The 26,205-nt window shown below is 49.6% G+C and overlaps 1 protein-coding gene across 1 annotated transcript in view; it reads right to left on the bottom strand.

The window, feature by feature from the left end:
* The window catches only part of PLB1 (phospholipase B1), a 102,909-nt gene that overhangs the window by 613 nt on the left and 76,091 nt on the right, over nucleotides 1-26,205 (bottom strand). Inside the window, exons 42-55 of the mRNA XM_027554461.1 lie at nucleotides 25,548-25,613; nucleotides 21,903-21,963; nucleotides 21,294-21,352; nucleotides 19,634-19,701; nucleotides 19,347-19,390; nucleotides 19,031-19,130; nucleotides 14,854-14,905; nucleotides 13,673-13,753; nucleotides 12,115-12,180; nucleotides 11,493-11,587; nucleotides 10,222-10,303; nucleotides 9,264-9,362; nucleotides 8,480-8,575; nucleotides 1,312-1,386 (exon numbers count right to left, since the gene is read on the bottom strand). Of these exons, the coding sequence (XP_027410262.1) occupies nucleotides 1,312-1,386; nucleotides 8,480-8,575; nucleotides 9,264-9,362; nucleotides 10,222-10,303; nucleotides 11,493-11,587; nucleotides 12,115-12,180; nucleotides 13,673-13,753; nucleotides 14,854-14,905; nucleotides 19,031-19,130; nucleotides 19,347-19,390; nucleotides 19,634-19,701; nucleotides 21,294-21,352; nucleotides 21,903-21,963; nucleotides 25,548-25,613 (1,044 nt within the window). The remainder of the gene's footprint in view (nucleotides 1-1,311; nucleotides 1,387-8,479; nucleotides 8,576-9,263; nucleotides 9,363-10,221; nucleotides 10,304-11,492; nucleotides 11,588-12,114; nucleotides 12,181-13,672; nucleotides 13,754-14,853; nucleotides 14,906-19,030; nucleotides 19,131-19,346; nucleotides 19,391-19,633; nucleotides 19,702-21,293; nucleotides 21,353-21,902; nucleotides 21,964-25,547; nucleotides 25,614-26,205) is intronic.

The following is a 26,205-nucleotide window of genomic DNA, read 5'->3' on the forward strand; positions in this document are numbered from 1 at the left end:
CTTGTCAACTCAGTTTTGAATGATCAGGAACTGATAGGTGACCCATGGAAGGGAGACCTGGGGTGCTGGCAGAGCCCCCACCTCTGTTTCCTCTAGGCTGCCACTGGACAGCTACTCCCCTCCTCCCATCCCAGGGGTGCCTGTGAATGGGAAGGTTGGGGTGCATGGACAGCTGGTTCTGCAGTGGACTAAGCACCCCAAATGCAAAGGGCCTGCCTCCCTGGATCCGTTCTGTTCCCCCAGTGAAGGCTGATGGCATGCTGGCATGTGCTGGGAGCTCGGAGAGTGCCTGAGGGTTGAGATGTGATGTCGTTCGTGGTCCAGTTGGGAGACGAGAGGTGTTTAGAAATAATCACATCACCACGGGGCCTGGGTCAGGGCTTGTGAGAGGTATGCAGAGAAAAGACACCAACACTGGGGTGCATCTGGGGTGGGAGTGTAGAGGAGATAGGGTGAACAACAGCAGAGAAGGGGCAACACCTCGGCCTTGTAGGATATGAACATTTTCCACAGCGGAAATGGGGGATGACCCTCCAAGGGGAGCAGATGGCCGAAGTGGAAGCACAGACAGGGGCCATTGTGGGTCTTGTTTGGGAAGTGGCTCCATTTTCTAGGAGCAGAGTCGTGTATCTAAGGTGATACAGGGAGGTGGGCCTCCGGTCTGGACTTTCTTCGGTGGGACATGGGGACCAGGGAAAGGTTTCAAGCAGTCTTGACAAGATTGGAATTCCTTCCAGGTATGCCACTCTGTGTCTGGCAATGATTACAGAATGGGCAGAGAAGGCAGACAAGAGCCAGGGAGGCAAGGTGGGGGGCTTTGTCAGTGGTCTGGGGGAGGGTGTCTGGGCCTGGACACTGGGAGTGCTAGAAAGCCAGAAAGAGATGCAGGTACCCAGCACAGACATGATGTCTTATTTCTCTGCCTTGCAGCCCCCAGTATCAGGAGCATGCCTGGCGTGGGAGGGCTCCTTGGTACACGTTTAAGGCAGAGGATGCCTCAGACCCTCTGGGATTGTGGTGGGTAATGAGGGTCTGGCCAGTGTTTGTTCATCTGCCTCCCCTGGGCCTCTTCCTGCTTCGGTGAGCCTGTACTTTCTCCCTTGCCTCACTCCCGGCTCCCTCCTCATTTCTCAGGAGGACCTGAGAAATGTCAGGGGCAGCCAGGGGAGGTGAGATTTGAGAAGGGTGGCCATGAATGACCGTGTCCAATGGTAGAGCCTCCCAGGGGACTTTGGTGCCTCTGGGTGGCCAGGGCCCCCCTCCCCCAGGTCAGACTCCTGTTGCATACCAGAGAGGAGGGACCTTACTCACAGCAGAGGGGCACTTGAGCTTGGTTCGGCTGTAGGTGAAGTTGTTGGAGGTGGTCTTATGGCCCAAGGGTTCTAGCTGAAGAGAGAAAAGGAAACCTTGATTTCCTCCAAGGCTGAGCCCCAACCGCTGTTGGAGGGAAGAGTATCTCACACCAGGTTCGTCCCTTTTTCTGAAACCAGCAAAGGCGCAAGACCCACGGCCGACACTTGCCACCCTGAGGCCAGAGCTGGACCTGACTTATGACTCAGAGATTGGCAAATCAGAGTCCATCAGAGCAGAGGGACCCTGAGACTATATCTGGGATTTACTGCGAAGGACACTGAGACCTAGGGGAGTCTGATTCATTCAGAGGCCTCAGCAAATGATGAGTCAGGGTGGGGGGGCACAGGGCTCAGGACCTCCATCTCCTGTATCCCTGGGAGTGGCTGTGAATGCAGATACTCTGCATTTTCAACTTTACAAAATGGTGATGAGCATATTTCCCAACTTCTCGAAGTGTCTGGGGATAATCAATTTCAAGAACACTTTGAAAATGCACTGGTTACCATGACATCATTACTATGCTTGACTTGTTGATCCTTAAGAAATTGGAGCTTTCTTGCTTGAGCTACTTTTGTGTTTTTTTGTATAGATGAAAAGGTTTACTTGAAACCTCCTGGGGAGCAATTATGGCTCATGTTTAGCTTAATGCATTTGATCCTGGGACCTCTGAGAATGAGCTGGAGGCTGCTGTAACCTCCTCCCCAGCTTCTTTAGCCAGTACCCTGCCCTGTGACACGTGGCCTGCACCAAGGAGATGGATCCCTGGCACTCACCTGTCCAGACTCCATCCTGAACGTCTGGCCTCCACCCATCCCGTGATCTGCTCTCTGCCTGTCCCTGACCTCATCAGCTCCTGACACCCACGTACTGCCCAGGAGGGAAGTGAAAGTCCACTGTGCCAGCTAATGACCACACCTGGCCCAGGACCTTGCTTTTTGGTGTCTTAAAGCCTTTTTGTACCTGTTTGTTAGTAACAATTAGAGGAGAACGAGGTGCTCTGGTCCTGGGAGAGATGCTGCTGTGAATGGACAGAGCACAGTGGGCTCATGGGCTGGGGTCCTGGCTCTGCTAATACTGCTGTGTGGGGCTAGGCGGGCTCCAGAACTACCCCAGGGTTAGGGGTGGGGCATTAAACTGTGACTGGACAACTCCACATCTGGTGTTGTGAGCATCAAATGAGAAGATGAAACACGTGTGAGCGGGAGGTGGCTTACACAGGTAACAGCATTATTTCTATTGTAACAGAACCACCTAGAGAGAGAACAGATGCCACAGATCAGGTTGGCTGACTCCCAGTGATATTCCAGGAACCCAGGAACTAACTGGCGTAGAGGAAGGTAATAATCATATGGTTTTGATGATTGTATCTGTTTCTACTGATTCCTTCAGCTTGGTACACAATCTACTCTATCCTCTATCTCCCAGGTTGAAGTCCCTCCCACCTCTCCACCAGCTGCCTTCACCTTTTTTTTTTTTTGGACTGCCTTCACTCTTATTCCCCATAGTTCTAGAAGAGTTGTTTTTAGCCCCTGTTGCACTTTCCAACAAAGGAACATCTAGTCAAAGCTTTGGTTTTTCTAGTAGTCATGTATGGATGTGAGAGTTGGACTATAAAGAAAGCTGAGCACCGAAGAATTGATGCTTTTGAACTGTGGTTTTGGAGCAGACTCTTGAGAGTCCCCTGGACTGCAAGGAGATCCAACCAGTCCATCCTAAAGGAAATCAATCCTGAATATTCATTGGAAGGACTGATGCTGAAGCTTAAACTCCAATACTTTGGCCATCTGATGTGAAGAACTGACTCATTGGAAAAGACCCTGATGCTGGGAATGATTGAAGGTGGGAGGAGAAGGGGATGACAGAGGATGAGATGGTTGGATAACATCACGGACTCAATGGATATGAGTTTGAGTAAGCTCCAGGAGTTGGTGATAGACAGGGAAGCCTAGTGTGCTGCAGTCCATGGGGTCGCAGAGAGTCAGACATGACTGAGCGACTGAACTGAACTGCACTTCCTACTCTCCCATTCTCTCTGTCTCTATCACTTGACTCAAGCTCTGGTCAAGGTCACCAGTGATCTGGATTCAGCACTCACTCTCTTTTTTGTCTTGCTTGACTTTTCAGCAGAATTTGTCAAAGTTGATGCTTCCTTTTCAAAACACTTGTCTTGGATCCCAAGACATAGCACTGTTATTTCCCTGCCCCCTCCTCCTCCTGTCCTTCTTATCTGTTGCTAGACCAAAAGTTGGAAGAAAGCCCCAGGGTTTGGTGGTTGGCCCTATGCTTTTTTTCACCTAATCTTTCTCTAGTTGCTCTCAGTCAATCCTGTGGCCTTGAATGGCACTTCTAGGCTAATCATCCCCACATTCTCTCCACACCCACCCCGCCAAATCTCCATTGCTGACTCCCTGGACTCCAGAATCATACATTTAACACCTTACCTGATTCCTTCAGGGGGACTTCTGGAAGGCAGCTCACACTGACCATATCCAAAATAAGAACTTTTGATTTTCCCCTACCAACTGTATTTCTCTCTATGCACCTCAACTGTCCACCCAGATTCCTTGACCCCAAACTGAAGAGTCATCCCTTATTCCTCTTCTACCTCATCCACCAGCCAGTACAAACCACATCCCAGATCCAGCGACTTCCCCTCTCCACTGCCATCCCCTGGTCTCTGCCACCTTCACCTTCCACCTGGACTTTCAGCAGCTTGCTAATGGTCGAGTTCCTCTCTTGCTTCCCTCCTAGCTGTCTCTATGCAGCAGCCAGAGGGCAAACCAGGTCACATGGCTCCCCGTCGAAAGCCATCCAAGGACCCAGCCCTTGCTCTTGTCCACGTCTCTGACCTTGCTCCCTTCCCTCCAGCCACACTGGCCTTTACGTGCCTCACACACTTCAAGCTCATTCTTGACTCCTGGCCCACACAGGTCCAGTTTCCTCTGCCTGGAACACCCCGGCCTGAGACTTCAGTTTGCCTGGCAGCCTCTTGACATTCAGTTCTCAGTTCACATGTCACTCTCCAGTGAGGCCTCCCTCTCCCCACCATTTCTCTCTGTCCCAGCACTCTGCTTTAATTTTTTAAAAGCCCTGAATGTGGTCACAAACTACCTTGTTGATTATTTTTTTAAATCTCTTTTCCCCACTAGACTGGAAGCTCTCCAAGAGCAGGGCATCTCTTTTCCCCAGCACCTGGGGCAGGCCCTATGGCATCGTGGTGCTCAGGAAATAGTGGCCTAGTGGGTGGATGGATGAACTGGAGTCACAGAGACCTGGAGCCCACAGGAAGGGGAGTTGTATTTGCTAGAACCCACCTTTCCTAAGGACAGACACTGTGGATACAACAGTGTGGATACAACACTGTGGATACAACACTGTAGATACAGACACTGTGGCAAAAGACAGGACTGAGACAGCGTGTGTACCAGGGGGCCAGGGTGATGGTGGGGGCTCTAGCCTGCTCTGGGGACTTGGAGAAGGCTTCTTGTTGAAGCTGGCACCTGAGTGCCAGTGCCAGTGTTGAGGTGGGTCAGAGCTAGTCAGGGGAAGGAGGTAGAAAGGGCAGCCAGAGAGAAGGGGATGAGCAAAGGCAAACACACAGAGGCAGGAGCCAGCATGGGTGGTGCAGGAAACTTCACTCTTTGCTGGATTGCCAAGTGCAGATCACTTGGTAGGAGTGGCTGCTGGAGAGGTTAACTGGGGCCAAGACCCGGAAGGCCTGGCATGCCGGGCTAAGGAGCCTGGCTTTTCTTCCCCAGGGAGGGGCCAGCCTTGGACATTTGAGAGCAGGGGTGTGACTTGGTCATATTTCATTTATGGAGAGCATATGGTTGCCCTGTGGAGAGGAGATCTAAAGCAGTAATTCACAAACCCTATGCAATGATCACCTGGGGAGCATCTAAAAAGTATTGAATCTAGGTGCTACCCCAAAGTCAGAATTCCTAGGGATCAGGCCCAGGCACTGTTTTCTTTCTAACTGAAGCTAACATACATATAGAAACAAATATAAAAAATGAATCACTGATAAATTATAACAAAATGAACATACCCACATAGTCAGCATCCAGATAGGAAACAGAATATGATCAACACTCAAAAGCTCCCTCCTGCTCTCTCCATGTCCCAATAAGACCATGTATATATTTGCTTGTTTTTGAAGTTTATATGTATAGTTGTTAAAGTTTTAGTCTCATTGCTGTGAGGTTATTTTATTGCATGAATGTGCTGTTTGTTTACCCATCCTGGTAGACATTTGGGGGGTTTCCTGTTTGGTGGTCATGAATAGTGGTGCTATGAAAATTCTTGTCCATCTTTTGGACAAGAAATGTGTGTATACCTTTCTGTTGGGGATATACGTAGGAGTAGAATTGTTGGGTTATAGGGAATACGTGTGTTCAGCTTTAGTAGACATACAAAGTGGTTGTAGGTATTCATTATTTTTAAGAGCCCCCAAATAACTGTAATACACAGCCAGAGCTGTTTTAATGGCTGTAAGCCTTGGAGATAGGGACGTCAATTAGGAGGCTAGCATTGTTTTCTGTTTAGTGGTAGGGGAGATGCCCAGGGAGATGTCAGTGTTAGAAGAGAGTAAGATTTCCACAGAAGAGGGAGCAGGCAGCAGTGGAGGAATAGTTATCAGAAAAGAGGCGACGAGACTGTTCGTAAGACAAAAGAAAATGGAAGAGAAAAACATGCCCTAGTGCTGTTGGAGTTTCTGGCTTTGCAAAAGTCTCTGAAAAAGGAGGCAAAAACTGTTCCTAGAGGAGGGGCATGAGATGGAACAGTTTCAAGAGTGTCTTTTGCCACAGTGGGGCACCCGGGGTATCAGCCAAGGCCTGCAGACACTATGTCATAGGCCTCTAATTATGAGACATGAATTCACCGGTTACACATGTGCTTATCAGGCTGGTGCTGTAGCCAGGATGCCTGGTGATTAGACCTGAGTTCTAATCCTTGTTCTGCCACTTGCTGTTTGACCCCTCGCAAATTGTTCCATGTCTCTGTATTTTAGTTACAGGACATTCTGGCTCGATGACCTACCTCTAAGATCCTCTCCAGCCCTATTGGTTTGTCACTTATTTTATGTCACTTTAGGGGTGAAATTCCAGGAAGAAGATGACCTGAGAAGTTGGCATGATGCTGTAGGTTTATATCGGAGATACTTTTGGAGGAAAACACTGGACTATGTAATTATTCCCACAAATCATATAGCACAGGATAACATATAGTTTTAGGTTTGTTTTGCTTTGTGTTTGCTGCTGTTTTTCAAATTTGGGGTATGGCTGGGGAGCTATGAACAGTCTTGTAGTAGCAATAATATGGCTCCATGCAGCATTTACCTTTCATTTTCAGATCTAAATCCCTTCCACTTGCTTTTATGAAACAGAACCATTTAATGGGAAGACCTACTGAGCTGCTTTGGAAGAGAAAGGCCAGAACTACATTAAATCATGCAGAATGAGACAGGTGGGTCCTGTAATGCTCAAGTCATCACTATGGCCATCGGTCCCAGGAGACTCAGAGGGTCCTGGCACTGAGAAGTCTCCAAATACCCCCAGGTAGGAAAACCATACCCTGACGGGGACACTGGGAGGGCAAGGCTAAGGGCTTAGCATTCCCGCCCCTCCTTGGAATCCATGGATTCCCCCAGGGTTGCAGGGGGAGAAAGGAAACCATGCAGAGATATCCAGCCTTTACTGGGGCGGGGGCGGGGGCGGGGGGTGGTTAAAAGCATGAATTTGAATGACTCAGTCACTGAAAGACAACTGGACTGCAAAGCAAAAAATCATCAAGAGAAACATAACTGCTCCCAGGGATTATATTGTTTTAACTTTGATTTTAAAAAACCACTGTGGAAGTAGGGTTGGGAGCAAACTCAAAGTGTTCTAATTGCAATTCCCGGTCCTGGACGGACAGAGATGACGGAAGTTCCAGGAGTGGGCAGACTGTGATGTCAACAGGAGGAAAACACCAGGAAAACACAAGCAGAGGGAGGTTGAGCCTGCAATTAAGTAGGCCAAGGAGAAAACCTCCTTACATGCTGTTCTGAGAGGAGGAGGTGGTGTAGCTAAGGAGAAAGTCAATATTGTGAGTCAGCCGAGGAAGATACTGGCCACGCTGGTGGAGCTGACAGGTGTGGGAATACTTGCACAGCGGTGCCTGGCAGAGTCACAGTGGGCCTGAAGCTGCAGTGAAAGGAGCAGGCGTGTGGATGGTTTAGTCACCATGGGAGAAAGGAGAGAACATGCAGGTTGGGGTGGGGATTGGGTTACCGCTGAGCCTAGATCAAAAGAAGCCAGTGGACTGGAAAGGCATTTCATTTGCTCTGCACAAGAGGATACAGCGCTCAGGGTTACTTGTCAAGCTCTGTGCAAACATAGCTGACTGTCCAGTCATGAGTGGCCAGCTGTAAAGGGTAGAGCAAGGCACAGGGCTGTGGCCCCTGGGCTGTACCTTCATTTCGTAAGGTCTCCTTTTCTCCCCACCAGAAAGGACTAGACTAGGTGGCAGCCTGGGAAAACTGGCTGAGTGGCTCTTTTTAGTGTTTAAACAAATAGTAGTAGGGAGTGTGGGGATTATTGTGCTGGGTGCGGCACACACATTATCTCTAAGCTGTTGTTTTTGTAGATACTGATATGGATGGCCAGTGTGTACATAGTTGCTCAGTCATGTCCGACGCTTTGTGACCTCATGGACTGTAGCCTGCCAAGCTCCTCTGTCCATGGAATTTTCTGAGCAAGAATACTAGACTGGGTTGCCATTTCCTACTTCAGGGGATCTTCCTGACCCAGGGATCGAACCCGTGTCTCCTGCGTTGGCATGCGGATTCTTTACCACCCACACTACCTGGTAAGCCCACAAATGGCCAGAGTGGGCTCAACGGCCCAAGATCACACAGTAAAGGGTCGATGCTGGTATTTTCATCTAGTGTATCTGATGACAAAGTTATACCCCAACAGCGCTGGGAAATTACAGAAAGAATAGAATCTGTCAGGACAAATACGTGAGCTGCCATATTGAACTCTGGGGAGAAAGGAGACATATCAACCAATAGGTTTTTCTTTGTGGGAAAGAGCGTCCTCGGGGGTACCCTTGACCCGAGCCCACTCAACCCTTAGGTACTGACCATGTTATTCCAGAGAGCGATGGCCATCTCTGCGTGCCCACGTTCTGAGAAGTGGAAACAGTCCTCGGAGAAGAAGGTGAGGTCAGCGCCCCCTCTCTGTGACCAAAGGAAGGGGATTATCTTCCTGAGATGAGAGCACTGCTACCTGCCCAACCCCTCTGCCCCAGGCAGTGGCACCCTGGGCATTCTACCTTCCATCCTTTCATTTCTGCTGCCAATTGGATCAGATATTGATGGAGAAACTACCTAGTTTTGGAATTTTTATTTTTAAAAAAATTTGTAGCAACCAAATTGTTTGTTGTGGCTAAGTTGTGTCTGACTCGTCTGGGACCCCATGGGTTGTAGCCCACTAGGGCCCTCTGCGCATGGGATTTCCCAGGCAAGAATACTGGAGTGGGCTGCCATTTCCTCCTTCAGGGGTTCTTTCTAACCCAGGGATTGAACCCAGGTCTCCCGGATTCATAGCCACCTACAGTCCATCCCTTCTCCTTCAGCATCCCTGCCCTAATAGTTGAAAAGAATGTTTTGGGGAAGCTTTCATTTTATTCCAACCTGGCAAATATCAGGGCCATACCTGGGGAGCTCAGTCACTGTTAATTTTCACATTTTCTTTCTAACTACATCTAAGTTCAAGTAATACTCAAAAGGGGGGAAGGAGCAAAAGCAGAAACAGCAGCTCCTTGGGAGCACTCCTGGAGAAAGATCGTCCAAAAAAGCCCATGTGGAAAAGGAAATACATTCCCCAAGATAATGGCCACTATACATGTGCCTCCCAGATGCTCACCTTGTTCAGGGGGACAAGAGTGTTTTGGAAGAAAGGCTGTACGACCACGGCGAAGTCCTCACGCTGCAGGTACTGGTAGGAGAGTGTCGACAGGGCACTCTAGGGATGGGGAGGGAGGCTGCTCAGTCCCACAGCGAGGCTGGACAGACGGACTGTCCCTGAGGCCTCGGGTGGGTCATGTCAGGGCCAGGAGACCCAGAGGAGCTGCTCTACTGCACAAGCATCCACTTAGACTGCACCAGGCACAGACACCAACCTGCTCTCACTGCATGAAGAAGTGGATTAGAGCGTGGGACTCCAGTCCAAATGGGGAACTTTTCAACACCAGCTCCTCAAAATGCCTTAGACCTCAGCATGAGTATCCACAGTCTTGGCATTGCTTAAGTGCCCAAAGGTGGACTGTAAAAGATAGACTACCTGTGCTCACCCTCAAGGAGCTGGTTATCCATCTGTGAGATGTAAAAGTCAAAATCATATATGGCTTTAGGGTCAGTGAAGTGCTGACTGAAGTTGCCAGCAGGGAGCTTAGTCAAGGGAAGCTTCTCAGAGAGGTAAGAAGACAAAGTTCTGACCGTGACATGGATGTGCTGCAGAAAGGCCCAGGCGGGCAGGTCCAGGGAGGGGACAGCAAGAGCAGAGACAGACGTGAGAAAGTAAGGAGGGAGGGAGCCCAAGAGCAGTGAACACAGCACCTCTCCCCTCTGGGTGGGGTTGGGGTGGGGGGTGAAGGGGTGATGCCTCCTCTGAGAGTTGAGAGGACGGGTTTCTTCCAGCTTCCCTTCTGAGTTCTCACTGCCCTCCCCTGATGTTGGTTTACCTGGACACACATTTCAGGGGCTGTGATCTGCCTTTAGGAAGTGGCCTTGCTCGCAGCAGAACCCTGCCAAACACCCGATTTCCCAATCCTTGCTTCGGGAGTAAAGAGGAGGGTGGGGAGGGAAAAGGGGCACAGGGTCACCTGGAAGTTCCAGTTCACCGTCTTCAATTCTTGCATCTCTGGCAAGTTCTCCTGGGAGCCTTGTAGGCAGGTGCAGTTGCTCCTGTGTGGTGAGGAGTCCTGAGGCTCAGGGCCTCTCAGAGGCTACTCCAACCCCCTTCCATACACACAGGTGCCCCCACAACACAGACTTGCTGCCTCTGGGGCCCGGGTCAGAGAAGCATGACTCAGAGACATGCGATCCAGCAGGTGCTTATTAGGAGAGAAGGCAGAAGGGCTGGCAACAGTGCCTGGGGCTCCTGCGGACAGGCTGTCCGTTTCCTTGGCCACCTATTTCCTTCCCTAGCCTGTGGCTCCTGGAGTTTCTCCAGAGGGGCTGGGGTTTTGGGAAGACTCCCAAAGTGGCCCAGCCTTTCTTCCTCATGTTCCTGAGGCCTCCCTTCCCTACCTTCAGCTGCTGAGGACTCTCCTGCAGGAAGATGCTCTTGGGCGGCACTGGCTGCTCCAGGCAGGGACCAGGTTCCAGGCAAGATTGGAACCAGCTGGTCACCTTCCCAGCAAATCCATTTGACTCCAGATAAGGCTTCTTAGCCACCCTGTAGAATCTCCTCCCCCATAAAAACCATCACAGGAACTCTGGGCAACCTTCTGGCCTTAAAGAGGGCAACTTCCTGCAGGGTCAGGGATGAGCTTTAACAAATTCCAGGCCAACAGAGATTCTTGCAGGACATCACTTAGCTCTAAGCCTGGCTTTCAAGGCCAGTCCTAAGAAGCACATTATAGCTACTATTTCCTGAGCGCCTGCCCAAGGGGGACCATGCACTTTACATGTGTTTCCCCTAGATGTCACCTCTACTTCCCCGGGAGATTTTTACATGTGAGTAACAGGCCCAGAGAGGTGGTGTGGTTTGTACAAGGTTCCACAGCTTCTAAACGGCAGCGCCAGGACGTGAGGCCCAGTAGAGCTGTCTCGAAAGCTTGTTGCCTCGTGCCACCTCTCAAACAGGGAACAACTTGCTGAAGTTGGGGTTTGGCACCACAGAAATTCTGGAGCCCTCACAGATCATTTCCAGAAAGGCAAAGTGAGGTCCAGAGAACTGAAGCAACTTGCATACAGTAGGCATTCAATAAGGTAGCAACACTTTAGAATGGTTTTCCAAGCCCCTGGCTAATTGTTGATGTTTGCCCCTTGGACAGGATTGTCCAGCTCTGCCAGTCTCGGTCTCACCCGCTGGTATCTGAGCCCCATTTCCCTAGATGCCCTTGCCTCAGGACCACGTCCGTCTACTTACTGGGCTGGCAGTGGCATGACACATTTTCCATCTTGACCCTGGTGCAGGTCAGCCAGCTCCATGACCTCTACCACGTTGATGAAAGCCCGTGGAAGCTGTGGAGAGCAGAGGGGGTGGGCTTCAGTAGTCCGCAAGCACTTGGGGAGCAGAGCTTACTGCTGGAAAGAGCTTGGGGGATTGTCTACAGTCTACTCCCCCCTCCCCAATTTTACCAATAAACTGAGGCCGAGAGAGGGAACGTGCCTTATATTATCTTGTGGAATGGTCTTTATTGGCCCTACTTTATAGATTAGGAAACTGAGACACAACTTGCCCAAAGTCACATGGCTAGGAAGCCACAGTGCCTAGCTACAAGTCAGGCCAGCTGGCTCCAGAAGCAGGCTCTTTGGCACCCAACCAAGGCAGTCAGATCCAGTTAGACTCCACCTCACAGAGAAGCTTGGCAGCTGCCTCCCTCCCATCCCATCCATCCAGGTACCTGCTCCTGGGGGACTCTGCAGTGTGTATCTCACTGAACACAAGTCTTCTAGCTGCGCTCAGGGAGCGACCCCTGGTGAGCCAGCAGACAGCCTGGTTGCTGGCAGGAAATAGGACCCGAGAACATGCCGCTGTGCCTCCCTACCTGCTCGTAGAGGATGTCCAGGGCCTGCCGGATGTACTTAACATACTCCTCAGCAGAGCGGGCCTCCTGTGAAGAAGGAAGGGGCTCTGCTCAGCTCCTGGGAGGAGGGGGAGAAGTTGGCCTGATGCCCAGCACAGGAAGGTCCTGTACCAGATGGGAAGCCCAACCCTTGTTGCTGATGGATACAGTCTCTGGTAAGAAGTCACTCCTTGGGGACTTCTCTGGTAGTCAGTGGATGCCAATGCAGGGAATGTGGATTTGATTTCTGGTTGGGGAACTAAGCCCACATGCTGCAACTAGAAAGAAACCCGTGCCCGGCAACTATAGAGCCGGCATGCTGCAACCAGAGAAGCTTGCAATGAAGAGCCTACATACCATGACAAGGACCCAGCAAGGCCGAAAAAAAGAAAAAAGTCATCCTTTGATGCCTACTAGGTACCATTAATGGCTCCCACACCCCACCTCCATGGTATCTCTAACCCAGATCCTAACAGTGCTGGCCCCCCTGCCACTGCCTCCCCATCATGTCTACCCTTATAACTCAGCTTGCGGGCCTCCTCTCCTGGCCCCTCTCCCAACTGGAGGCTGATTTAGCCCCTTCCAAAAACATGGCCTGAATCCTGGTGGTGGCCCCAAGTCATTTGCACAAAACGCTGCTCTTAGGAAAGTAAACCTGACTTTGCATGAAGACAGGTCTTCTGGGGTCACTTCTGGCTCCCTGGACCCCACAGAGTGCAGGGCACAATGACATTTAAAATCCCACGGGGTTGGATCACTTCTGCCTCTAGTCTGGGCAGTGAGGAAGAGAGGTCCCTGTGTGGGGGAGGCTGGTTCTCATCTAGAATTTGGGGACTGTCTCTCTCAGCCACAAGGAATGATAAATGCCTTCTCCCTGCTGCCTGTGACTGTCAAACATTCTAGCACAACCTCTGAGTTACGGCAGCTGCTTTTTTTTTTTTTTTTTCCTGGCCAAATAAAATATAGCACATCCTCAACTTAGAACAAGATGAATTCCAAAAGTTATTACCTCCCAAAGTTTGTACGTCTGGATGTATTTCCCCATAGAAACAAGGTTGGGAGTGGGTTGGGTTCACAGGCTGGCTGAAGGTGATGAACACATTTTTGTCCCTGAAGGGCAGTGAGCCATGGATCAGGATTGGTTCAGCTGTATCAACCATATTTATGACATTGTTTCAGCCTCCCCCTGCAACCTCCCCACCCTGAAGAAACACCGAAAAAATGGGCAGAGACTCCAGACAGGTGAGGGGGCTCCCTGGTTATCCACTGGCTACCAGAGAACAGTATTTAAGGGTGCAAGAGAGACCACCTCAGTAGTGCCTGAGAGTGGGGACGTCCAGACACATCTGGAATCAAGGAACCAATGCAGCAGCCACTCAGTAGTGGGGATGGCTGGCGTGTGTGAGCCGGGCTCTCTGGGCAGACTCAGGTGCCTGGGAGGGCTGGCCTGGGTGCCTCCCATGGGGGACATCCCAGCCTGGGTACAGACAGTGGCCTTGGCCATCAGATCCATCTCCCAGGGGGCCAGTCAGGGGCCTACCTCATTGTCACAGTAATGGCACAAGTCGTTACTCCCAATGAAGAGCGTGATCAGCTTCCAGTCTTTCTGTAGGTTGATTTTCTGAGGGGACAGAAGAGCCCACTTAGGCCTTGGTGGGGGGCGGGGGGCACATGCATGTGCTAGACACCCCTTCCCCCCAGTGCCTTTCATCCTCTACATCACAGTGGAGAGAAGAAGTCAAGTGGAGTTCCCTCGCCCTCACTTTGGTGCTGGGCAAGGGTGTGGGTGTGTGTGTGTGTGTGTGTGTGTGTGCACGCGCGCTCAGTACAGAGAACTTTTTTCCCTTTGAGATCTTAAGAAAGCTGAAGTCCAGTTGGAGGTGGCTTGTATTAACATACTACTAAAGAGCCGACTCATTGGAAAAGACCTTGATGCTGGGAAAGATTGAGAGCATGAAGAAAAGCAGGCAACAGAGGAGGAGATGGTTGGATGGCATCACTGACTCAATGGACATGAGTTTGAGCAAACTCAGGGAGACAGTGAAGGACAGGGAAGCCTCGTCATGCTGCGGTCCGTGGGGTTGCAAAGAGTCGGACACGACTTAGCAACCAAACAACAATAAAATGTGATCCAAAGGCCTTCAAAGGAGCCCAGGGCAAAAGACACATCTAGAAGCAAGAGCCCAGAGCTGCCTGGGTCTAGGGAAGGGGACCGGTTGGACAGAGAGGTGAGGAGGGGGCTTGGAGAGGTTCTAGGGAGCCTGCTTTCCACTCAGCAGCCCCATAGTAGGAGTGCTGCCAGGCAGTGAATTCCAAGGCATAAACCCAGAGCATTGAAAAAAGTGCTGGTGAGGAGGTTTAGAGGGGCCGGGGAAGAGGGAAGGAGGAAGGACTGGAATGGAAGACTATTTTTAGAAGCCAAAGTTTACATAATAGGGTTTGGGAAGCCAGCTCTTGGGTGCAATGGAAAGCTGCCAAAGGCCGAGGCCTGCCACCTCCACCAGCCCTCTGCTCATCTCTCCTCCTGCAGCCGGCCTGGAGAGGAGGGTGCCTGGGGAAGGGGTGCAGCAGAGACGGCGTCTTGGTGGCAAGACCTACTCATCTGGTCCCTCGTAAAGACGAGCCAAGAGATTGAAGTGCAGAGGTGCAAAGGGGGCTCATTTAGGGCCACTCGCACCCACCCTAGTTAAAGACAGAGGGTGGCCAGGGGCCTGTACTCACAGGGCTGGTTTTCATTCGCTCCATGAGGTCCCGGGCCTGGGCTGGCATGTCCCTGGGCAGGGGAAAAGAGGGGAACATTAGAGCTGGTTCACGAGCAAGGGCTCAAGCTGCAGGATTTGGGCCTGGCGAGGAGATGTTTCAGGAAAAAAAAATGTTATATAAAGACCTATTCCTTCAGAAGGTATTGAAAGGCTTTCAATTCTCAAGAAATCTCAACCTATGAACAATCAAAGATTTGCTGTGGGTGTTGGAGCCCCAGTTGATCCTGACCCTGCCAGGGGGCTGACATGCATCTCACCACCCCCTTCTGCAGGCCTGGTCCTCTGAGGCCACTTTGGCCGCAGGGATAGTGGTGGTGGTGGGGAGGGGTGGGTTGGTGGGCAGGCAGTGGGGATCTGCTCAACCTTCCCGTCAGGGACGTTCCCTTATATTTCATCCAGCTCTTTTCATTGCAGGCTGAGCCTGTTCAGTTCTTATTTGGCTGCCTGTCTTAAAAATAACCTTTTGTATATTTGAAAAAAGCCATCACCCCAAATGATCCCTCAGCTTCCTCTTTTCCAAGCTTCATGACTCCTTCAACCTTTACCTCTTAAGTCCCAGTTTCTCTTCTTTTAATCCTTCTGTTTTTCTTCTCTATCATTCCTTTGGATTTCCAAACCATTCCCCATCTCCTCACTTTCCCCGCTGGTAACAAAACAGGATGAGGGAGACAAATACCGACAGGGCTAGGCTAGAACTCACTTCACCCCCTAGATGTGTGCCACGAATGCTTCTGGGTTAGAGAGAGGCGTGCCAACGGAACCCTACTCAGCAATCAAGGAGAACGAACTAGTGATACACATAACAACAGGGATGTATGTCAAAATAATTTTGCTGGGTGAAAGATGTTAGACAAGAAGAGAGTACACGGACTTCCCTGGTGGTCCAGCGGCTAAGATTCTGTGCTCCCAACGCAGGGGACCTGGGTTCGATCCCTGGTCAGGAAACTAGATCCTGCATGCCAGAACTAAGAGTTTGTACGCTGCAACTAATGATCCTGCCTGCTGCAATAAAGATCAAAGATCCCACGAGTCACAACCAAGACCTGGTGCAGCCAAATAAGTAAATACATATTTTTTTAAAAAGGGAAAAGAGTACATCATCCATGGCTCTGTTTCTATAAAATTTTAGAAAATTAAACCTAATCTATAGTGACAAGAAAGCAGGTCAGTGGTTACCTGGGTCCCAGGGAGTGAGTGGGGTAGAGACCGTAAGGGGCAGGAGGGAGGGACTGATTACAAAGCAGCACAGGGAAACTTTTGGAGGTGATGGATACACTCATTATTGATTGACGTAATGGTTTCATAGGTACATGCATATAACAAACTGATCAGATTGCACCCTTTTAATATGTGCAGTGTGAAAGTCACTCAATTGTGCCCTACTCTCTGTGACCCTATGGACTGTAGCCCATTAGGCTCCTCAATCCATGGGATTTTCCAGGCAAGAATACTGGAGTGGGTTGCCATTTCTTTCTCCAGGGGATCTTCCTGACCCGGGATTGAACCCACGCCTCCTGCATTGCAGGCAGACTCTACTGTCTGAGCCACCAGGGAACTGGTTCAGTGTACTTATGTCAATTACACCTCAATAAAGCAGTTATTTAAAACAGATATGTATAACAGAAGGGATACAGCAAATGGATGCTTCCATGGAAGAAGTCATAAAAGAAGGAACTGGTGCAGAATGGGTATTTTAAATCTTTGCATGTCCACATGCTGGGCATGTGGCCAAGCATACATGGTACCATTTCTGCCATGTTTCTCATTTATTCACTCAGGACCGTATCTCATATGCTATTGCTATCATGGATATGTCAGAAAGTCATAAAGAAAGCCTGGCTTGGTTAGAGGTGACCACAGAAGTCTCTGTAATCTTTTTACAGGTTTGAGATATGAACAGGGGTATCTGTGGGTGATAAGCCCTCCAGAACACTAGCGGAAGTCAGGAATGCCCTCTTTTCCCCTCTCCCTAGCCAAGTTCTTCCCACGCTTCAGGCTCAGAGCAAGCCCTACCTACCTCCCCGAGGAGCCTTCTCTCTGGGTTTGTTTACCCACATCTCCTCCATTTCCTTTTTCAGTCTTGGTGTGCAGAGCTATGCTTTGGGAGCTATGGGACCAGGGATCCCCTTCCAGCTCTGCCACCAATTTGCTGTGGAGCTCACCCAAGTTACAGAACCCTGCTAACCTTGAATTTTTTCATCTTTATACAAAGAGGCAGGACTAGATGTTTTCTGGGGTCCCTTCTGGGTCTGTACCTGTCTGTAACTAGACTGCCCAGTTCATATTTTACACTTTTCTGTTTTCTGAGTACAAAATCATTTCAAATCATTCCAAAGTACAAAATCATTTCAGTCTGCAACATTGCCATAAACAACACTCCCCTCTCCCCCCACCGCCCCCCTACCCCCGCCAAATTATTTCCTATTGGTTTAGGCTCCTTAACTAGACAGCAAGCTCTTTGTGGGCAGACAGTTCACTTTTTGATTTTTCTGTATCTTTTAGTAACCACCATGGGGCTCAGTCCTTCCCAGGTGCTCAGTGAATTCTTGCTTATTGATTGATAGAAAGTTTGATCTTAAATAAAACTTTGAAACAAAATACCCTAATGATGACCATTTTTTTTTGCATACATATTATAAACTAGGTGGGTTATTGGTCTCATTGAATCTTTGTGACAGCCAAGAGAAGTAGGTACTATTATTACCTCCATTTATAGATGAGGAAACTCAGGTTCAGAGATACCAAGTGACTTGCCCAAGGTCACAGAGCCAGCAATGGCTGGACATAGATAATCTAACTGGAGGTCTCATTATCCTGGTTGCTCTGCTGTGGCATTCATCTCTCTCTTTAGGTGAACTCATCCTTTTCCACACCATGCCACATGACACAGTGCAGATAAGGAAGGCTCACAGAACGGTGCTCCATTCTTGCTTACTTAAGCTGACTAATGGCTTGCTGTCCCTTCCCCTAACACGGGACCTCTGAGATCCTAACAAGAAGCTGCACGTGTCGGCCACTTCCCCCGCCACTCTTTGTTCTCATGGAGGCACCAAGTAGCAGTGAAATAGAAAAGGCAGTTTAAGAGAAGTGAAGCAAGAAAGGGGAAGGGGGCGCGAACGTCAACAGACTAAAGAACCCATTCCTGGTTAATGAAGCCTGAGCCCTATAATGATATTCCTAAAATCATAATGATCATAATAATAATAATGGCAATACCAGAAACTAGATGTTGATATTACAGCCCCAGGCAGCCCAATTTTTCACAGAAAAATAAGTTCTTCCTGCTTATGACGCTGAGGAACTGACATTGCTTCCTGTGGCTCAGAGACTCAAACCTAGCGAGCGTGGGGCCCTCCTTACCGTGTCTGAAAGGAATGCTGCCTGTAAACAGAGTGAGTCAAGCCGGTTCTGTCTCCCTGGTGATGTGACTGCAGCAACCCTTCTACAAAGCAAAGACCCAGCACACTCCGTGCAGAAAATCAATGAACTCCATCAGGCATTTCAACTTTAATTATCTGGATTGTTGTCAACCTCAGAAATCCAAGTGAAAACAAACAACTGCCTCGGTGTTTTAGGGGCTCTACCACCTAACTCCCTAGTGTCAAATACAGCCTTTTCAGAGTCCAGGACTAGAGGAGAGAAAGGAAGGGTGGCCCTCTGTGGGGTGTTCCTCTGCTCTGTGTTCCAGGGGTGCCAAGAGTCCCCCACGCATTCGACTCTGGCCTCCCCTGGGTAGGGAGGTCAGCTGAGGTCAGCAGGATGCATCCTGGGCCCCGGCCACCTGCCTGTCGTCCAGACACCCTCAAGTGCTTCCTCCCACTGCCCTGAAAGGTGTTAACAGTGCCGCAGGCAGAGCGAAGGCTCTGATTCAGCCTGGTTCATCCAGGTTTCTCTGGGCATTTGCTCTGATGACCCTGGGCTGTTCAGGAAGCGGTTTAAGCCTCTGGGTCCTCATGCTAATGCCCATCTCAAAGTGGGTGAGGATTTCAGGAGTTAATGCAGGTGAGGGGCAGCTCGGGGCTGGGTAGCAGAAGGATTCTGTCCACAGCCACTAGTGCTGCTCAGACACCACCCTTCTCTCCTCCCCGATCTCTCAGCCTTGCCCTCCTCTGCCTCCAGTACCCCCGTCTACTCACCGAGCCCTGGCCCCTTCTGTGGCTACATTCAGCCCTGCTGTCTCCTCTCGGGTGCCGGTGGAGAAGCCAAGGATGTTGGGGTTGAACTTCTTCAGAATGTCTTTGAAGGGGGAGATGGAAGAGTGCACAGGTGAGAGGGAGATGGATATACAATGTTGGGGCACAAGTGTGGACCGGATGCTCCTGGTCTTTTCAGGGTGGGCTGACTCCCCCTCCTTATAGATAACCTTCTCTTCCCTTGCTCAGGGGAGGGCCCTGGCCACCGCGAGGGGTTGTTATGGCCACAGTGATGGTGCTTCTCTGTGTTGCTACTTACTGGGAAGTGTGGTGTGGGTCCCTAAGTCGCCATCCCCTCCAATGCTGGGGAAGAGAAAGCACATTTGTTAAAATCATCGGTCATCATGTTTCTGAGTCAGAACCAGAGAGGCTGCCCCAGGACAGGATTCCCATCCCCCTTAGGACTAGCATGAGCATCAGGGCATCCCCTTGCATCCCAGCGTTGGGCCATGGGTACCTGGCCTCATCTCTGACGAGTGATGGAGAAACATACCACCCATGCCTGTATGGGGAGCATCATCAGCAGAGATGAGAGAACACCCTCACCTCCAGGATAGTCCTCTCCAGGATGTGGGGAGGTCACTGGAGTTGCTGGGTCGGGCTCCTACTGCTGTCTGAAAAAGGCAAAGAGAAGGCTGTAGAGCTGGGCTGGGTCCGGGGCAGGCTGGGGGCACTGGGGAGAGCCCCTCTGGCCCTGGTGTAGCAGCTGGGACCTGGATTTACCTTTTCTGAAAATGGTACCAGTTTTTCTCCAGGCTGCTTAATCTCTGAGTTGTCCTGACTCCCCAACCTTCCACACACCACCAGTAACCAAGTCATGGAAGAAGTAAGATTCTTCCTCCCCAACTTCTCTGGCTTCCAACCCTTTGTGTTCCCTCTGCCATACTCCCTGGTGAGACTCTCATCTCCTCGCCATGGACAGCTCTGGATCCATTTGGCCCCAGCCCCCAGCGTCTCTTCCCTTCTCACTCAGTTTCCCACCTGCTCCTCCAAGCACACCTGCTTCTTTACGCTTCCCCTGACTCTGACCCTTCACCAACATTCTGAGCTCACCACGACCTGGTTCCCTCTTTCCTTTCTTGTTCACCCCCCTTTCCTGTCCACACACACCTTCAGGTCTAAACAAGTTGATCTGAAGCATGAGAGCTTTGGGGCAGCCTATTAACAGCCACTCCATCCCTTTCTGGAATACTAAACTTCCTCCTTTCTAGCCCTTACGTCTCCAGTTCATTCCCTAAGACCTTGGTCAGCTTCTACCTCCTCCATCAAGCTTTACCTAAAGGCCCTATTATTAAAAAAGAGAAATTCCTCTTTGAAACTTACTAAAGTAAGTGAACCAGGGAAATAATACAAGGATTTTTTAGTTAATAATTTACCCCTACTTTAATAAACTTGCCTCCTGCTGCAGGTTCCACATCCCTCCTCACCCCTTACCCACATATACACACCACCAGAGCCGATGAATGGTTAAGAGCCTGATGTGTATCCTTCCACAGCTTTCCCCATGTTTGTATGAAAATTAAGACACACTCACACACATACAGGGAAGTTGTTTTTCTATAGACATGAATACCTGATTTCAAGAGTCCTATTTGTCACCTATCTGGATAGGTATCTCCTTCAGTGTAAGTTTTTTATTTCCCCAGCTGGACAAGTTTTAAGAGGGTTAAGACCACATCTCATACTTCTTTTCCCTCTGAAAAGCTAGCAGACTGTCTCACACATAGCAATAGCGAAATCTTGGGTTGGCCAATATAATTCCTTTAGTGAAACTATACTATGTGCAGGAATTGGGTCCCTTCTGCCCCCAAGAACACACTTTTGAATGGGGTGGAGGGGAGCTGGGTGGTTTGTGGGTAGACCCACCACCCGAGGAGAGAGTGAGGGAGATGAGTTCCCTAGTGATGCCAGGCAGACTTAGATAAGTACCTTAGCACATACAGATGGAATGCCTGGGAACAGTGGGGAAGAAGGGATGGGATGGCTTCAATCTGGTGCTGGAGGGAAGCCTCATGGGAGGAGGTGGTGTTTGAGCAGGGGTGTGGAAGGGTGGAGGGCAGGGCTTCTAGATTGCCTGCTAATGTCTGTGGCTGCCTGGCTGTGCTTCAGTGCCAGACACAGGTAGGTTCTCGACAGTGTCAGCTAGATGCTGAACGCAGAGCCAATGTGGAAGAAGAGTTGATTCCTGGCTCAACTCCGTACTCACAGTCAGCGAGTCACCCAGGGCAGCCACCACTTTGATATCTGCTGGTCGGAGCTCATGGACTAAGGAGACAGGCAAAGAGATGGATGGTTGGTGGAGGTCTTCCTTTTAAACAGTTAACCTGACTAGAAGCCTGAGATTCCATTTTCATCCCATCCATCCCCATTACACTTATTTCCAGCCTAAGGCTTTAGAAAATTTGTCTCTTCCATGCATCCAGAGCCACCAAGGCACTGAAGGTAATGGGCTTGATGGCTTTTAGCCATCCGGAGAGGAGCCCAATTCATCCTTGAGGGGTCCAAGAAAGTTCCAGCTGTGGGGATCATAAGCACAGGCAGAGAGGACCCCCATCCCTGACTCTACCTACCTCACTAGGCAGGGAGGCCTGAGGAGTTGCCATTAGGAATAAGTTGAGATGAGAAGTGTGGTTTGAGGAGTACCTGGGAGCCCAGCAGTGCTGCAGGCCAGCTTGTCATGGGCTGCCCAGGATCAAGGTCTACAGTGCACAGAAATCAGCAAGGCCTGCCCAAGGCTCTAAGATGTGCTTGTAGGTTCTCCCAGCAACCTGACACTTAGCCCTTGACTGAAGGGGGTGATGACGTTTATACTCACCTGACGTGGGGACACTGTTGGAAGGATTCTGCTCCATACACAAGAAGTCACTCCCCCAGTTCTAAATCAACAAAAGCAAACACACAACAGCAGACACTCATGGTGCAGGAAGGTTAGCCCAAGAAGGGTTAGCTACAGAATTCTTCCCCCGCACACAGTTGTTCCCTGAACGTGGTGCCTTGATGAAAACCGGCATAGGCAGCTGAGGGACACTGGCATCCCGGATATAGGTCATTGACTCTTTCATGTTAAATCCAGGGAAGATCCCCTGGAGAAGCAAATGACAACCCCCTCCAGTATTCTTGCCTGAAGAATCCTACGAACAGAGGAGCCTGGTGAGCTACAGTCCATGGGGTCACAAAGAATCGAACGCTACTGAGCAACTAACACATTCACTTTCACTAATCTAGAATCTATCCTAAGATTCTCTATAGACACCAACATAAACACAAATGCCTCCTCAACCTTCGTCCAGTCTCCACCAAGAATTCCTTAGCTAAAACTATGTCACTGTAGAGGATCATGTGAGGCAAAGAGCTGTGGCTTGTGGATGGAGTGAGAGGGGAATCGAAGAGGAAAAGGGTGTCTGCCACCTCCCCATGCACAAAACAGTGCTTGGGTCTCGTCCCCAGAAACTCTGACTTTGTCTGGGGCGGCACCTGGATTCGATGCCTTTTAGTTGCTCTCCAGGTGATCATTGCCTAGAGATTGCAAACTACTGTCTTAGGTCTCCTCGCCATAGGGCAACCACAGGGCTCCACATGGGTTTAGGTGGTGTTGCTTAACGTGAAACTAATGGACACTAATTACCATGCTAGGACCAAAACAATAATTACAATATTTTTAGGAAAGCAATGTGAAATTTTTACAAATGCAAAGTTTCTAGTTTCTGTATATCATTTCCGAATGTGTGTATGTCTTTTTTGTGTATTTAATAGCCAACCAGTTCCTTGCATGTGTATAAACTAAAGTCTATAACTTGGATTTTTTGTTTTTTTTAGTCGCTGAGTCATGTCCAATTCTTTTGCAATCCCATGGACTGTAGCCCACCAGGCTCTTCTGTCCATAGGATCTCCAAGGCAAAAATACTGGAGTGAGTTGCCATTTCTTTCTCCCGGGGTTCTTCCCTACCCAGGGATCAAACCCATATCTTCTGTATTGGCAGGCAGATTCTTTACCACTAAGCCACCAAGGAAGCCCATAACCTGTATACTTTTAGTCACAGTTTCTTGACTCTGGAATACAGAGCACACTTTCCAAGGGCTGGAGGAGGGGGTGAGGTAGGAAGCAGAGGGCATAGCATCTGGGAGAGAAACAGACATCCTTCCCTAGTGTCCCAGACACCTGCACATCCCCAGAGGGGCTTGAGGCACAAGCCCGGTGCTGAGTGCATAGTAGGGCTCCACACACATAGGTGTTTTCTGGTTGGCTGATTCTCTAGGTGTGTGGTTGCCAAACCTTTGGAACTTTGTCTCTTTCATCTGATCAGAGGCTGATATGGACACACCTTGTTAAAACACTCCTTTCACAAGGGAGCAACAGGGCAACTTCCTTTATGTATTATTTGCTTAATCTGATGTAAATGAGTATTCCAAGGAACTGCTCATTAGTCATTTTGATGGAGTCCTCATTCTGTGTGGAGGTTCTATTGAAATCAAGAACATGTTTGTGTTCTTGCATCAGAGAAGATGCAATTTAAAATAATTCTACAGCCGTGAGTGCTTTAGAAACATCTCAGAGAAATGATGAGCCAGAGACAAGCCCATCCCCTGCAGGTGAACAGACGCAGGTCGGAACTGGAGCATGTTCGTCTGTCCCAAGGGAAGAACTGCTTAGGGTGCAGAGGCTGCACCCTATGCCAGAGCACCCAGATCACCTGCAGGTCTTGGGAAATGCAGGTCCTGAGTCAGCAGGACTGGGGTGCCACCCAGGACTCTGTATTTCTAACAAGTTCTCAAGTAATGTTGATGTGGCCCGTCTGTGGCTAATTTAAATAGCAAAGTATTTTTAAAAAATCACTTTCTATGCCTGAGTTTTTCACTCTTCCAGCAACAGAAGCAAAGGCATGTGAGACTAAGATCAAAGACAATGGGCCAGAACCACTTTGTTCATCAGTGTATATCTGGCACTTAGCACAGCACCTGCACCATTTAGGCATCCAATAAATACACACATGTTAGATAAATAAATAAAAGCCTAACTGACAAGATGCAGCTGACATTTCAGTTCTAATGGATTTTGGTCCACGAATGGCCTGAAATAAGCCTCTGTTGGGCTAATGTGAGCCTGAGAGAATTCGACGACGCTGAACCATGGCATTACCCCAGCCATGAAGCTGATGTGGCCTGTATCTCAGAGCTGAGCATCCGACAGTTCTTCAATATTTTCATGTAAGTTAGTCTCAGTGCTTCAGCTGGCTTATAAAAGGTCTTTCCTCAATCACTTCTGCTACTCCCCCATCCATTTTCCACACTAGTCAGGGAGCTCTTTTAAAAAGGTGAGCCAGATGATACCGCTTTCTCCTAGAACCTCCAAGAGCTTCCCACAGCTCTCCACCCAAGTTCAACCTTCTTTCTCAGGGGTTCAGATTCTGTACGATTATGCCCTTGATGACCCTGCTTATCTCATGACCCCAACTCTCCACTTCATTCGCATGCCCATAGCCATGCTGACTTCTTTCTCCCCTCAAATACACCCAACTCAGCCCCAGTTCTGAGCCTCTGCAATCGCTGGTCTTGGTCACAGCTCACCAGAATGTGCTTTCCTTGTCCCATCGCACTTTCTCAAGACTGTCCTTACTCTCTGACATGACTATGCTTCGCTGTCTATCGGGTGCCTCCTTCAGTAGGCTGTAGAGTCCGTAAAAGGGATGGGCTCCATCTGTCTGTTCTACGGCTCTATCTTCCTGAAACAGTGCCCGACACACAGGAGGTGCCCAGTCTGGAATCTCTTAACTCCCAAGGACAGAACAATGTCTGACACTCCTCTGAATCCCTGCTGGCCCCCAGCACAAGACTGGGCAAACCACAGGTGCTCAGCTGACACTGGCGATTGATTCCCTGTCCAGGTGGCTGACAGATGTGGCCTGGACCAAGCCTGTCCCACAAGGCCTGGTGTGGTTCAGGATCTTCCAGGCCATCTTTGCAGCAACTGTCCCTAAACCATGGGCCTTAAATCCTCAGAGCTAGAATGATTGACCTGAACCAGACAAGCCCTGGAGACCCACCTGCATATACATCAGCTTCCTGGGGGCCCAGCCCCTGGAACTGAGGCTCTTCCTACTCAGCTCCCACCTTACAGGAAATCGATGTGCATTATACTCGCTGCCTCCCCCTCATCCCTTCTTGAAAGGCTGAGCTGCCTGATCAGAAATGATGTCTGTGCAAAGGTCAAAGAAGACTGATCCACAGACACTTCCTCTATCAGTTGCTGATGTCAGGAAAACACTTGAGAACAAGTTAGGACAATCCTGGGACTCTGTGGTTCAGGAGCCTTTGTTTCACATTCCAATATCCAGTAGGTAAGAAGGGTACGTTTCTGCTTAAGCTACTTCTCTGAAATCCGCACCACTCCCCGAGTCGCTGGGGGCGGGGGGTGGAAACGGTTTGTCTCTGAGACAGGCAGATATGTGTCAGGAGTTATTACCTCAATGGCGGGCGTGGTCAGGTATGTGTAGTTACTGTTCCGGGGGGTTCGCAAGAAGGGCTCAATCTAAGAGAGGAAAAGAAACCACAGGGAGAAGTTACCTGACAGCCTGGAAGACTGCTTAGGAAATATTAATACCAACAGTCCTGTCCTCTAGGTTCATTTAACATGATTCTTCTGCATTTGAATAGAAAGAATCATACAGACAGAATTTCATTCATTCCCTAGAGGGTTTTACATAACAGCTTTGACAAGGCGTGCACAATAAAAGGACTAAAAAGGGTTCCATCCACGTTCTTTTCAGGGTTCTGTGCTTTTCTTTTCACCCTGACAATGGAACATCTCCCTAATCATCAGAATGACCTTCTCTCCTTTGTCATTGCTCTGGCAAAAGATTGATATTATAGGGATCTTTTCTTCTCCAAAATATGTTATGATCATCAGTGTATTTTTAACATCTGTTGCTACGATTTTGCCTCCTTTGAGTTATGTCCCTTACCCATTTCGGGTTGGCTTCACAAACGCTGGTTGCATTTTTTTCTCATGAAACAGCCTCTTCATTCCCTGCCCACCTATCTATTTCACCACTGGTTTCATACATGCCCAGTCAAGAATCCAAGTGTATTCCATTGTGGGTGATAAGTTAGTCAAAGAAGGA

This window comes from Bos indicus x Bos taurus, chromosome 11, assembly GCF_003369695.1.
Source record: "Bos indicus x Bos taurus breed Angus x Brahman F1 hybrid chromosome 11, Bos_hybrid_MaternalHap_v2.0, whole genome shotgun sequence".
Taxonomy (NCBI): Eukaryota; Metazoa; Chordata; class Mammalia; order Artiodactyla; family Bovidae; genus Bos; species Bos indicus x Bos taurus.